General features: G+C 42.5%; 1 protein-coding gene across 4 annotated transcripts in view; it reads right to left on the bottom strand.

Moving 5' to 3' along the window:
• Positions 1-14204, bottom strand: part of LOC311049072 (retinoic acid receptor gamma-like) — an 87837-nt gene that overhangs the window by 5319 nt on the left and 68314 nt on the right. For 2 of the 4 annotated variants that reach the window (XM_084062514.1, XM_084062516.1), the window contains 4 exons: positions 5792-5940; positions 4505-4646; positions 2223-2401; positions 1104-1280 (listed from right to left, as the gene is read on the bottom strand). In XM_084062514.1, the coding sequence (XP_083918640.1) occupies positions 1104-1280; positions 2223-2401; positions 4505-4646; positions 5792-5940 (647 nt within the window). The remainder of the gene's footprint in view (positions 1-1103; positions 1281-2222; positions 2402-4504; positions 4647-5791; positions 5941-14204) is intronic. The other 2 variants (XM_084062515.1, XM_084062517.1) reach the window with 1 other exon arrangement.

Genomic DNA, 14204 nt, shown 5'->3' with positions numbered 1-14204 from the left:
CATTCCCAACAACCTGTGGGCTGGGGCCCACTAGTGGTGCAGCGAGGACATTGCAAGTACAACTATTTAGTAAACAGTAAATAGGAACGATAATAGTAAACAATATTAGTTCCGAGTGCCGTGCTACGAGGTTGTAGATTTTAGAAAAATCGTGAAATGTTGTGCAAATCTTTGAATACATTTTTTTTTACTAACATTTTGCTTATGGGGATTCTACAAATGTCTTCTAAATCCTAATAGTTTTTTGGAAAAAAACGTATGTTACTATAATATCAGTGGTTCTCAAACTTCTTTCATGTCAAACTGATATGTATTTGTCCGGACCCCCCGCCATCTCAAAACATTTTGTTCCAGGGACCCCCAGAAGCAAAGATTTGAGTAAAAATGTTCGCTTTAAAAAATATATATTCAAAGATTTGCACACATTTCCACGATTTTTCTAAAATTAGCAGATCTACAAGCTCATAGCGCTGCACTCGGTGCTGCACTATGAGCTTGTAGATCTGCTATTTTTGAATAGCCAAAGTATAAAATAATGGTTAAAGTGGTTACACAGATCCGTTCACGCACAATGAGGGTGCGCATACCAATAGGGTGGGAACAATCCATTTAGAAATTGCACATACAGTAGTACTTGACTATGGATCATCTAGGATTGAGTCGACATTGATTGGCCACATCTGGAAACATTGATAACGAAAAGTATTTCTTGTTTCATAAACGTCAACATTCCACATATCTGTGGCTTTTACACAAACGTGCCATGCCAACGTTTTTTTCTTTTCCTTCTCCTGAAAACCAGCATGAGATTTTCGTTGAACACAAGCTATTGCGCGTCTCAGTGCCTCTATTGACGAGCCAAGAAGCAGCGTGATAAGATAAAGAAATAGATTGAGCACTGAAGTGTGACATCACTGCCGCTAGAGGGCGCCACCCCCCCCTGGGTCATGGCACTATTTTTTTGTTTTGGAAATCCCATAGGGGGAATCTTAGATCTCGTCATATAATAAATGTGTTCCAAAAATAAACAAACTATATGAAGCATCAACTGACGGTGGAAAAGTACTAATTTATCCATAGAAGAAAATGAGTTTTTTTTTTACCAGGATGTCCAGGCATGCAGACTTGAGGAGTGTGATCTGGTCAGCGATGGTGAGCGTGGTGAAGCCGGGCAGACGCTTGGCGAACTCCACGATCTTTATGATGCACTTAGTGGACAGTTCACTGAACTTATCCCACAGACCCAAGTCCAGCTGGACCCTGGTGTCAGCACTGGAGTTCTGTAGAGAGAGAGAGAGAGAGAGAGAGAGAGAGAGAGAGAGAGAGAGAGAGAGAGAGAGAGAGAGAGAGAGAGAGAGAGAGAGAGAGAGAGAGAGAGAGAGAGAGAGAGAGAGAGAGAGAGAGAGAGAGAGAGAGAGATGGTGGTGAGTGGTTTATCTTCATAATGCACTGTCATGTATTGTACCGGATCTGAGTGCCTGTGATTCAAGTTCTTTTGTGAGTCTTTTGTGTTATTTGATTTTAACTTTTAACCTGATTGATTTTCTCTTTTAGCCACTATTTCCCCTCTCCCTCTAAAAGGACTGGCCTGTTGCCAGGCCACAATTGTAAAAAAAAAAAAAAAGAAAGAAGAAAAGAAAAAAAAATCTGTTGTTAATTTGTCTTGTCTGGTTAAATAAAGGTTCAATTAAATGAAACAAAAAATATTAAGGCCGATCTGTTGGTCAGTCAGTCAGTCTATACTGCAATGGTTCTCAAAGTGGGGTGCGGTGTCCCTCACGGGTTCATGAGGGGTGTTCAGCAAAATGTGGTTTAACAGTTTAAACACTTATTGCCTATTTTATTGTTCCAGCTATCAAACAAATAGCAGATCAACAAGCTCACAACGCATTGCGTTGTGAACTTGTTATTCTGCTATTTTGGGAAAAAAAATGTTTTTGGGGGTCCTTGACAATGTTTGGGAACCACTACTGTATCTAGTATATCGTCTCTGTCGGGTGGAAACCTCAAATCTCCAAAACTGTTACTTTTCAAGATTCAAATTCAAAAATAGCAAAAGTAGCAGATCTACAAGCTCGAAACGTGGCGCTTGTAGATCTGCTACTTCTGATGCTTTTGTGTGACGCTGTAGTGTGATCAAGTAGGAGCGTCAATTTACAGGGGGAAAAAAAAAGACACAAAAAAGTTATAATATAGATAAGAGGTTTGTGTAGTAAACGTACCGTGGTGTATTTGCCCAGCTGGCACAGAGAGGGGAAGGTCTCCTGGTGGGCTTTGCTGACCTTGTTGACCAGCTCCTCCAGCTCTCCACTCAGCTCATAGCTCTCTGGTATCACCACCTCCTCCTTCACCTCCTTCTTCCGCTTGTTCCTGTCGTTACGCACCGCTGCATGGGACACAACTATTAGAACTCAATGAATACATCTAGTCATGTGACACAACTATTAGAACTCATTAAATACATCTAGTCATGTGACACGACTATTAGAACTCATTAAATACATCTAGTCATGTGACACAACTATTAGAACTCATTAAATACATCTAGTCATGTGACACGACTATTAGAACTCATTAAATACATCTAGTCATGTGACACGACTATTAGAACTCATTAAATACATCTAGTCATGTGACACAACTATTAGAACTCATTAAATACATCTAGTCATGGTACCATGGTACTGATGAAGGTGCAATTACAACTAGTAGTAACTAAGCTGGTGGATCCATAATGTATGGAACAATGTCAAGAAAAGTTGACGTTAGATGTCCTTGTTTCTTTTGCTATTTAAAAAAAATATTTTTAGCCGACCTTATCCAATCCAATCCACTTTATTTATAGAGAACATTTAAAACAACAGTGTTGAACCAAAGTGCTGTACACTCAGTAACAAAATAAATACTATAATATACAAGAGCAAAACAATACACAATAAACAGGACAACATGTAGACACAGTTCCTAGTGGAAACAGCAGAACTCAGTCTGAATTGTCGAACGCCAAGGAGTACAAGTGAGTTGACTCTAACATGGGGTGGAAGCTCGTTCCGCAGTTTGGGCGCTACGGCGGAAACCGTAGCTGACCATGTATTGGAAGAACGCTTTTTATTTTATTATATTTTTGTGTACCTTGTTGTCTATAAAACCATGTCCTTTTGTACACAGGGGGGCGCCATTGAAAAAGAGAACCCGGTCTCAATGGATAAAATGAAATAAAGGTTTCAATCAATCCAAGTGTGTGTGTGTGTGTGTGTGTGTGTGTGTGTGTGTGTGTGTGTGTGTGTGTGTGTGTGTGTGTGTGTGTGTGTGTGTGTGTGTGTGTGTGTGTGTGTGTGTGTGTGTGTGTGTGCGCGCGCGCGCGCGTGTGTGTGTGTGTGTGTGCGTGTGTGTGTGTGTGTGTGCGTGTGCATGCGTCACACTCCTAAGCCAATAATTTCATCGGTTATCAAATTATTGGCTCAGGAATGCGACAAAAACCAAAAACTCTCGATGAATTCCAGGCTTCATGGGGTGTGTAACTGATAGAAAATAAGTATTTTTTTGGGGTGAACTACTCCTTTAACTATAATAGCCCCGCGTCAGAGAGTTACTGTAAATGAACACTCTGTGTGATTCCTTTGTTCTTTTCTGGGAATGTTCTGGTTCTGCTTGTTATAACAGGTTTGTTAATAGAAGAATAAAAGCCCTCAGGTCAGAGACAGTGACTCAGGAGGTACAGCAGCCTGCCGTCTGTCTGGGAATCTTCCCCTGAAGGAAGGTTGCCTGTTCGATTCCCCCGCCTCCTCCTCCTCTGGTTTTGTGTCTGAGAGTGGTTGAGCAAGACAGTGAACCCCCCTGACCTAACGGTGATCAGATCAACGCATTCTCACAAGAAGTCACTATAGGCCTTTTGGGGTGTGAGAGTGTGTTGATCAGATGTCCCTGGTTTTGTTTGGGACCGTCCCGGTTTCAAACCGGGTGCCTTGAGTCCCGACAAAATATCTCTAAAACGCCCGACATTCGCTAACAAAATTATCCCGGTTTCCGCTGACCAGTGTTGATTTCGTCGACTAAAACTATGACGAAAATTGTCTGTCGACTACCATTTTTTACTGACAAAAACTAAGCTGTGATGACTAAACCTGAGACTAAATATATTGACAATTTCGTCAACAAATAAAATCTAGACTGAGTCATCAAGGGTGCGTGTGACAGACCGAAAATAGCCGATCTACAAGCTCACAACGTGTCGTGCTGTAGATCTGCTATTTTCAGCATGCAGCTAAGTGAAAATCAGCCATTTCGGTGGCATCACGGCCCGGCAAAAATACATTGTAGTCGACTAAATCAACTGTAGATTTAGTCGACAAAAATCTTATGATATTTAGTCAACTAAAACTAGACTATTACAAAGTAAAACATTTCAGACGACTAAAATATGACTAAAACTAAACAGAATTTTATTCAAAAGACTAATGACTAAAACTTTGCTTTTTCTGTCCAGATCAACACTGCCACTGACCTTCTTTGGACATGCCCACTTCGAAGCACTTCTGCAGCCTACAGTATTGGCAGCGGTTCCTCGTCACCTTGTTGATCTGGCAGTTCTTGTCTCGGTGGCAGGTGTACACCATGTTCTTCTGGATGCTGCGGCGGAAGAAGCCCTGGATGAGAAGAAGAAGAAGGTTTTTTAGAATTGATTTTAAGATTCTACCAACTTTTAAGGCTCAAAGGGCCTTACACCCCAATACCATTGGAGACAGGAGCTCCAGTGTTACCATGTCTGCTTATTATATAAGCGGCTTTGGGCTTGTTTTTCTGTTGCTTATAAATATTGGTGGGTTGCATTTTAGTAGTTTCTTATTTGAGCTTGCTTCCTAAATGTTTTGATTATTGGTTTTGGTTCTTAAACATTTCCACGCCACCCCAAAATTATTGTGTATTTGCCCACGGACCCCCCATCTGAAATTATAATTTGTGCCAGGGACCTCTGTACCAGATTTGTGTTGTTAAAATGTTTTTAAAATATGTGTGTGTGTGTGTGTGTGTGTGTGTGTGTGTGTGTGTGTGTGTGTGTGTGTGTGTGTGTGTGTGTGTGTGTGTGTGTGTGTGTGTGTGTGTGTGTGTGTGTGTGTGTGTGTGTGTGTGTGTGTGTGTGTGTGTGTGTGTTGTTATCTGAACATGTCAATTATTGTGCAGCAGCACTTTGAAACTTCCAACATGCAGTGCTCATAAGGGTCCACAGGAGGGCAGCACATGAACAACAACAACACCCTGACAATTATATCTTTGAAAGCTTCTAATCTACTCTGACTTCATCAGTGGTGTAAAGTAACTAAGTACAACACGTACTCAAGTACTGTGCTTAACTACAATTTTGAGGTCTTTTTTTTAACTGTCTTCAGTGTAGTTACTACTAGTTACTTTGCAGATTTTGATTATTATTACAAAACATACATTAACCACTTCGGCTCTATATACATTTTGGCCATTTGAAAATCTACAAGCTCACAACGCGTCGTGATGTGACACATTGTGAGCTTGTAGATCTGTTATTTTCAACAACAAAAAAAAGTATACATTTTGAACTCGTCAAATGGGACATTCTGCACAATAAGTACTTTTAATTTAGGTACTTTAAGTACATTTTTATGCCAATACTTTTGTACTTTTACTCAAGTACATTTTGAGTACGGGAATTGTGCTTGTAACAGAGTGTTTCTACATTGCAGTATTGATACTTTTACTCAAGTAAAACATGTGAGTACTACTGTTCTTCCATCAGTGGACTTGATGTTGTGGAGCTCACCTTGCATCCTTCACAGGAGCTGACTCCGTAGTGATATCCCGACGACTTGTCCTGACACACGAAGCAGGGCTTGTAGACGCGGGGCGGTGGAGGAGGCGACGGCGAGCTGGGGACCATCTCCTCTGAACTGGTGCTCTGAGTCTCCACCGCTGTAAGAGAGAGAGAGAGAGAGAGAGAGAGAGGGTTAGATGGGAAGGTTTAAGTCAAGTAAGGCAGTGGTTCTCAAACTTTTTCATGTCAATTGACACTTATTACCCCACGGACCCCCATTTGAAAAGATAAGCCAGGGACCCCAATAAGAGAAGGTTTTTACGGCTCTCTAGCAGTGATTCTCAACCATTTTAATTTCAAGGACCCCCAGTTTGACATGCATTAGGCTACGGACCCCCATTTAATGGCATTTATACCTCTGGAACCCCAATTCACATTGTAAAACCAATGTTAATTTAACTCTGAGAGTGTACAAATGGAACCAAATGGACCCGTTAGGGTCCATTTGGTTCCATTTGTACACTCTCAGAGTTACAGACCCATAAGGGTCCATTTGGTTCCATTTGTACACTCTCAGAGTTACAGACCCATAAGGGTCCATTTGGTTCCTGTCCATCATCTAGCTGGGGACCCCCTGGAACCCCCTCAAGTACCCCTGGGGGTCCCCGGACCCCACTTTGAGAACCAATGAAGTAAGGGACTCCTACATTGAAAATGTAAAGTTTTTCAAACATTTTCGATATTTTCCAAAAACCTAAAAAATAGCAGATGTACAAAGCTCGCAGCGCGGCACGAAGTGACGCGCTGTGAGCTTGTAGATCTGCTATTTTTGAATAGCCAACATATAAATGGATAAAAGTGGTTAAAATGATTGTGGTTAAAAGTGATTGTGATGCTATGTTAACCCAGGGGTCCTTGGGTTTATGTTAACCCAAAACCCATAGGACCCCTGGGGTTTTGGGCATGTCGTTATGGGCGTAATCTTTCAAAAATGTTCTTTTTTAAAGTATTTTATAATTAAGTGGTGACAGCATGTCACCACTTAATTGCCTTAAAAGTGCAGTCAGCGATTCTCCCCCGCCCTCTTTTGAGTATAAATATATCTATATTCTGATATAGCAATTGTTATAGAATGTTTGTTCAGTAACTATACAGGGCTCTCCATGTCTCTCCAGCTCTTTAGTAAAACAGAAGATGTAATCAGGAGAGAGAAGTCATACAGGAAACACAGGATAAACAAGAGAAACAAAGAAGTGAACATCAGACTAAATTGGAACTGGAACCCTATAAAATTTAACCTGATAAACGAGTACTCTCTTCTGTTTGGCAAACCTACCTGAAAATGCATTCTCTGTTTATTAAAGAGTTACTGAACAAACACTCTAAACTCTGTTTAGCTCAAGACCCCAAAAAATAAATTAGGCGTTTGCCCAGGACCCAAACTAGTGAAAATAGCAGATCTACAAGGTCACAACGCGTCGCTTCGCGCCACGTTGTGACCTTGCAGATCTGCTATTTTCACTACTTCTTAAACATGTTTTTAATTATTTATGGAAATTATCAGATTTTTTTATTTTATTTATTAAATACTTGTTGGAAAATGTTTTTTGTTTAAACATTTTAAAATCTCTAAAATCAAAGATGGGTCCCGACCCACTGTTTGGGAAACAGTGCTCTATAGCAGTGACTACTATGACAAAATGAAAATGTAACTTTTTAACAAAGAAAGTTTTCGTTTTAACATATAAATATCACTTAACACTTTAACCTTCACTCTTGTTTATGTAAGTTCTTTAAAAAAAAAAAGGTCTTTGAAACAAACAGCGGTGAAAGCTAATCCAGCGGATGATGACTGAAGAGGAAAAGTAGGGAAACAAACAACAAACCCCCCCCCCCCCCTACCCCCCAAGAGCCCACCCTGTGGAGCCCTCCCCAGAAGGCAAGCTCAAAGGCAGGCATTTTAAGAGAAAAAAGAGGGGGGTGGGGAAAGGGGGGGGGTCAGTGGTGATTGACAGGGAGTTAAAAGAGACACAATTAGCTGATGGCCAGATGGCTGCGCTGATAAAATGCTGATTGGCAGCTGAGATTTGATTGGCTTCTCCACTTACTGGGAAGCGGGAGGGTGCAACATACCTCTGTGTGTGTGTGTGTGTGTGTGTGTGTGTGTGTGTGTGTGTGTGTGTGTGTGTGTGCGCGTCCCCACACATGTGCAAGCTTGCATTTTTATTTGAAAGGCCGTCCAAGCAGACCCTGCCTATATACCTTGAGCCCCATGTGAACAAACAGAAGCAGTGTGTTTATGAGACCAGTCTGTCTCTCTCTCTCTCTCTCACCGTCTCGCGAGGAACGCCGTGTCGCTCCATATAACCGCTACTATATAACCAACCATTTGCCGCCCGCCCGCCCGCGCAGGCAGAGCCGCTCAATAAACAATATAAAATAAGTGGACGCATAGCAACGAGCGCCGTCGGTCCACAAGCATCTTTAACACGCAAGCGTGCAAGAGGGAGAATCAAGACGAAGCGAACGCTGCTTCCCTGCTATGTACCGTTAGCCAAACGTCCTTTCCTGCTATGTACCGTTAGCCAAACGTCCTTTCCTACTATGTACCGTTAGCCAAACGTCCTTTCCTGCTATGTACCGTTAGCCAAACGTCCTTTACTGCTATGTACCGTTAGCCAAACGTCCTTTCCTGCTATGTACCGTTTCCAACCAAACATCCTTTCCTACTATGTACCGTTTCCAACCGAACTTCCTTTCCTACTATGTACCGTTTCCAACCGAACTTCCTTTCCTACTATGTACCGTTTCCAACCGAACTTCCTTTCCTACTATGTACCGTTTCCAACCGAACTTCCTTTCCTACTATGTACCGTTTCCAACCGAACTTCCTTTCCTACTATGTACCGTTTCCAACCGAACTTCCTTTCCTACCATGTACCGTTCCAACCAAACCTTTCCTGCTTTGTACAGTCTCAACCGAACGTCCCAAAAACCAGAAACCAACCAAGTCTCTCTCCCAAACATGTCTTTCAACTTTCACCTTCAGTCACCCCAACTTCACCTCCTCTCTGCCCCCCCCTGTCCCCCCCCCCACTCCCCTCCCCGCTCCCTTGTTTCCTGGCCCTAAATTCCTCAGTGCAGGCTGGACAGGGTTTAATAGAGGCCCGGGCTCATAAGATGCCCAATAAAGGTTGTGTCTGGGATGGGGGGGGAGGCCCCCGGCCAGGCTGACGGACTCTTTATTGGGATCCAGTCACCTTGGCCAGCCTCAGCTATTCACATCACAACAGCTCTATGCTTGGATCCCCAACCCAGTAAAAAAAAAAAAAAAAAACAGGGGTCAAAAATCCAAAGTCACTCACAGGCTCCTTGCCATCGTCAATGGATTGCACAGGACCCTGACCCAAACGTGGACCCCACCACCCCACAAACACAAACCACCCCAAAAAAAAAAAACTAGCCTTGCCCTTAACCCCCTCTCTCTCTCTCTCTCTCTCCCGGCTTTAACAAGCAGGGGCATGGCTAGGGGGAAAGAAAGAACGGGCATAAATGAATAATCTAATAAAAAAGGAGAAGAGAGAGAGGGATGAATGGGGAAGAGAAAGAGGGACAAAGACAGGAGGGTAGTCCGGGGACACCGGCTTCCCAGCGACTGGAAGAGTTAAATAAAAAAAATCCTGGCTCTTTAACTTTGACCTTGACAGGGAGGATGAGAACGTGAACCTGACACTAACGTGATCTTATCTAACCCGCCGGTTAGGTTCTCAAAGTGTGTTTGACTCTCAGGTGGTTCTTAAGGGGGTTCCAGGGGGGGCCCTCTAGCTAATTTAGTTTATACAGAATCACAATCAGTTTAACCACTTCTGAATCAGGATCGTCACTTTAACCCTATGTTATACTTCAGCTATAAGTTCACAACGCATCACATCGTGACAGGGGTTTTAAAAAATCTTCCAAAATTGTGAAGCATTTGGAATAATCTTGAAAGACCCCACAAATCTCCTCCCCTTTGTTGAGCTGCAAATTCAGCACCATTTAAACAAGATTCGCCAACAATAGCAGATCTACAAGCTTGTGAGCTTGTAGATCGGCAATTTCTGGCGAACGCCGCCCCCCCCCCCAGAATAGGGATGCTGGGTGTTCAAGTGGTTAACAAAAGAGTCATTTTAAGTTTTAAGCATATTTTGATTATCGCAATTATTTTTGCCACAATAATTGTGACATGGATTTTTCATATCGTCAAAACTCACCTTTTTTTAATAAAATCATGTCAGCAGCCAGGCTGCGACTACTTTGTTTTGAAACGCGTCTGCAGAGACGGAAGGGGAAGAGACGTACTAACATTTAGCCGTAACTGTAGGCCTACACGTGAAATATAATAACATAATTGTGTCGTCTGCCTCCACAGCGGAAACAGACATTATAGGTTTTAAAGGATGATATCACCTCGTGGGAGCACGTATAGAGAAAAGAGGAATGACCCGACATTGAACCCTGGGGAACCCCACGGGTGATTTTGTATTTTAGCCTGGGAAGATATAACGCTGTGTTTTCCAAGACTGAGAAAATCCACTTGAAGAGGATCAGTGTCTTTGACATACCGTATAGCTGTTTGATATGGCAGACAGGTTCATTTTAACACATGAGGCCGGGGGTATATTATATATATCACATTACCTAATTAGCTGAACTGAAGAGAAAATTGGATGATGACAATATCATTTGTAATGACGATTAGATAACAACATGGGTCTGTGTGACTGAGAGATCTCATGACATTACAACCACCTACAAAAACGGCTTATATATCCCAGCCTACTGTTTCAGTCAAAATACAATGGAAACAATGGAGAAATCCTCAGTTTTTAGCCTGCATATCATCAGTAGCAAAATTTTAACTTTTTGTGTTTTTGCGTAAAGTAACGTCCTACTTTGATCATACTACAGCGTCACACAAGCGCATCAAAAGTAGCAGATCTACAAGCTCAAGACGCGGCGCGACTATGGAGATAGTCATAGTCAGAGCTAGACAGAGCGACAATAGTCATCAGTAAATTAATATTTACCAAACGATTTCCTACTATCTAGTTATGGAACCCATTGACTGGAACCCACTAGTAAGTATGATAATATATTGTCGGGCAGAAACCCACTATCTCTGTTTTTATTTTCTTCAATAAATCAGTGCTATTGAACCCTCTTTACGTCTGTGTGTGGGTTTTACAAATATTGAGCCAATGGAAAGTATTAAAAAGCGCTTCTGACTAAAACCTCCTAACTCCATTGGATCCTCAAACTGTCGTTTCAAACCTCCTATTCTCCAACTTCCGTCTGCCTTCATCATTCTAATCAATGATGGACAAATCAACTATATCTCCACATTAATGGTCAAAAAACCTCCTAACTCCAATTTACTTTGATGTTGTGTTGTGTTAAAAACATGTTTTTTTCATTTCCTGAAGAGTTAATAATATTTTGGACATATTATAGTTGGTTTCTGCCTGCCAGCAGAGATATATTTAATAAGTGTTGGTGATGCTATAATAAGCCCCGTAGCAGCACTAGCAGCAGCCTGGCCCAGGTGTGGGAGGCTGGAGGCTGGCGTGACGCGGGGTGTGGCTGTGACAGGGTTGAGTGACACCGTAACTCGAGCGCTATTTTCTGTTTATATAGTAACACTGACAACGTGAAAGTGGCCCTGAGAGAGAGAGAGAGAGAGAGAGAGAGAGAGAGAGAGAGAGAGAGAGAGAGAGAGAGAGAGAGAGAGAGAGAGAGAGAGAGAGAGAGAGAGAGAGAGAGAGAGAGAGGGGGGGGCAGTGGAAAAATAGCTCCTATTGAATTGGAGAGGCTGCATCTGGCGCCAGGGGAGAGGTAGTGACTGACACTGTCTGAGGGGTGCTGAGGACGGGCGAGGAGCGACGAGAGAGGGAGAGAGAGAGAGAGGGAGAGAGAGAGAGAGGGGAGAGAGACCATGACTATGAATTGAATACATGAGAGAGAGTGAAAGAGGGAGAGAGAGAGAGAGAGAGAGAGAGAGAGAGAGAGAGAGAGAGAGAGAGAGAGAGAGAGAGAGAGAGAGAGAGAGAGAGAGAGAGAGAGAGAGAGTGAAAGAGGGAGGTCTAAGAAGGCTTGGAGAGCTAGGAAGAAAGAAGAACGGGGGTAGGGCTGGGGGGGCTCTACCTGGCTGCCTGGGAGAGAGAGAGAGAGAGAGAGAGAGAGAGAGAGAGAGAGAGAGAGAGAGAGAGAGTTGGCAGAGAGGGACGGATCTGTCAGGATCTGTCATCGCCCTGAACTGAGCTCGAACCCGGTGGAGTCGAGGGAGAGCTTTCCAAAAAAATGCCTCTGTCTTCTTCACCCACAGCTCACCTCTTTGAGTTGAGTCACAACATCAATCAGCACACCTTCATAGAACAGACAACCTGACTCTAATCCCCTCAGCTAGAGGAGAGAGAGACCTCAGCCACATGTACCAGCAGCTAGAGGAGAGAGAGAGAGAGAGAGAGAGGAGGCAACACAATGCATGTGGAACCCGCGGAGGAAGTGTGTGTGTGTGTGTGTGTGTGCTTTTCTAAGTAGAACATGGCTGTCCGCGGGGACGCAGTGGAAAAGTTTCAGTTTTGGACCCTCGTCTTGCTGACCAACCAAGTCCCACGTTAATTCATTAACGTGGGAACGAACGCATCTGTGTCATTTTAAGATTGGCTATTTGAAAATAGCATGTTGCTATTGATGAAGATTGTTCTTGTGATGTCTATTGTATGTTTTGTCTCATCATGTTTGTTGCTGAATGATGCTGAAAATATTTTTTTTGTATGTCTGTCTAAAAAAGAAAATAAAGTACAAGTCATTAAAAAAAAAAAAGCAGACATACAAGCTCATAGCGCAGCACATAGTGCCGCACAAATCTTTGAATGTAGCCTATATATTATGTTTTAAAAGCGAACATTTTTAACTCCGATCCGAACATTTTTAACTCCGATTTTTAACTCCGATCTGTGCTTCTTCTGGGGGGTTCCCTGGAACAGCATATTGAGATGGGGGTCCAAATACATATCATTTTGGAGGGTCCTTGACATGGAAAAGTTGGAGCACCACTGATAAAGAAACATGCCGTTAGGATTTAGAAATCATTTTTAGATATATGTTTGGCCCACGGACCCCAATCTCAACATGTTTTCTTCCAGGGACCTTTTTTTTCCTCTACTACGACAACCCTGTGTGTGTAATCTTTGTGAGGTCGGTGGTCACAGAGAATATTCCATGATTTTTCAAAAGGTACAGTTACAGTAAAATCGCTGTTTTTGCTGGCAGCCGCGGCACACTATTACACTATTGATCTGGCAGGCAAAGAGTTAAACGAAAGTTACGTAGTGCTGCTTTAAGTGGTAAAAAAAAGAAGAAAATATGTCAACAAAATTCTAAATGAACCAAAGTTGAGCGTCTTCTGATACTTCTAAAGCCGGTTGTTACACAGGTGTAGAGATATGTTGGAGTGTAAATTCTGCTCATTTCTTTGTGACAGACAGTGTCATCAGTGTCAGTACGAACACACATAAATCTCAGGCCTCAATACAGCTGTCAGTCACTCCATTCTCCCTGCCACTCCTCCTGTCTGTCACTGGTTGTTGTCGAGTCAACACGTCACTGTTGACAAAACAAACCTCTGCAATCTGAAGCTCTCCTTATCAGCTCTGAACCCCCCCCACCCACCCCACTGTCTAAGAACAGTGCTTCCCAAACAATGGGTTGGGACCCATTTTGGGGGCCACTGACCAAATTGTATGGGTCATGAGCAACGTTTCCTTTATTAAAAAATAACCAGATTTTAACATAAATTAGAAAAATCTGAAATAATCATAAGAATGACATTAAAAAAAAAAAAAAAAAAATAGGGCTTAAATGATTAATTCCTAATGTATTTTTGGGTCACAACATGTATCTTTTGGGTCTTGAGCTGAAAGGTCTGGGACCCCCTGATCTAGAAGAATAGAGCTCTCTGTGTGAGATGCTGAAAACCCTCTGTTCTAGAGAGTGATAATTACACCATAATAATGATTAGGTTATTCATTGTATTCTGATAGAAGATTTCTATAGTGGAAGAAGATAGTGTGGCAACAAGCAGCCCGAATATCAGAATGAAACCAACAAGCTGTTGACTCATGATGTTCTAGTACATATTTTGACTCATGTTCTAAGTACATATTTTCAAAAGGAACATTCAGTCTAGGCTCCCTCCTTGTTTTCCTCTCTACGCCAACAATAGCCCATCTAGTTGCTCGTAGACCAACTAGTTTTTGCCAAATGTTCCCGCCAGAACATTATGGACGCTCAGAGTTCATTTGGTTAAACCGTTATCTCCTAAACCCTGACACTTCACTGATGCTCGCTATGGCAGGGGTCTTAAATAGTTTTTCAAGCC

This window comes from Gymnoscopelus microlampas, assembly GCF_963454915.1.
Source record: "Gymnoscopelus microlampas genome assembly, chromosome: 7".
NCBI lineage: Eukaryota > Metazoa > Chordata > Actinopteri > Myctophiformes > Myctophidae > Gymnoscopelus > Gymnoscopelus microlampas.
This window is presented reverse-complemented; position numbering and strand designations above follow the sequence as displayed.